Below are 458 nucleotides of genomic sequence, written 5' to 3' on the forward strand. Positions count from 1 at the left end.
GAAACGTCTCCAGCTCTACGATGTGATAGCCGTTGCCGGAGAGCGCCTCCCTCAGGAACTTCTCGTTCACGGGCAGCGAGAAGACCTTTTCGGCGCCGACCTCGTAGTAGTTGGCGCCCAGGTCCCCCGCCAGCAGCAGGTACCCCTTCGGTTTGAGGAGGTTGGCCAGGTGCCTGAGGGCCAGGCCGTAGGACTCGAAGGATTTGCAGGCGGCCTCCAGGCAGACGGTGGCGGTGACGCAGTCGGCTTTGGGAGCTTCGGCCGGCGCCAGCGGGTTGCCCTTGCCGACGTCGCAGTGCGAAACTCGCTTTATTTTTCCCCTCAGCTTCTCTTCCTTCTCCGCGGGGGTCACTCTGTAACAGATTATTTATATTCAATGTATGAAGTACCGGCAGGTCCTGCAGCACCTTACCGCCGGACATACTACTACATGGCAGACATATAAAAAAATAATAAGA

The 458-nt window shown here is 57.6% G+C and overlaps 1 protein-coding gene across 1 annotated transcript in view; it reads right to left on the reverse strand.

Moving 5' to 3' along the window:
• Positions 1-458, reverse strand: part of LOC108800654 (nicotinamide N-methyltransferase-like) — a 13,136-nt gene that overhangs the window by 7,619 nt on the left and 5,059 nt on the right. The window contains exon 3 of the mRNA XM_018572647.1: positions 6-353. Coding sequence (XP_018428149.1) covers positions 6-353 — 348 coding nt within the window. The remainder of the gene's footprint in view (positions 1-5; positions 354-458) is intronic.

Source organism: Nanorana parkeri, unplaced genomic scaffold, assembly GCF_000935625.1.
Source record: "Nanorana parkeri isolate BGI_ZX_2015 unplaced genomic scaffold, ASM93562v1 scaffold2092, whole genome shotgun sequence".
Taxonomy (NCBI): Eukaryota; Metazoa; Chordata; class Amphibia; order Anura; family Dicroglossidae; genus Nanorana; species Nanorana parkeri.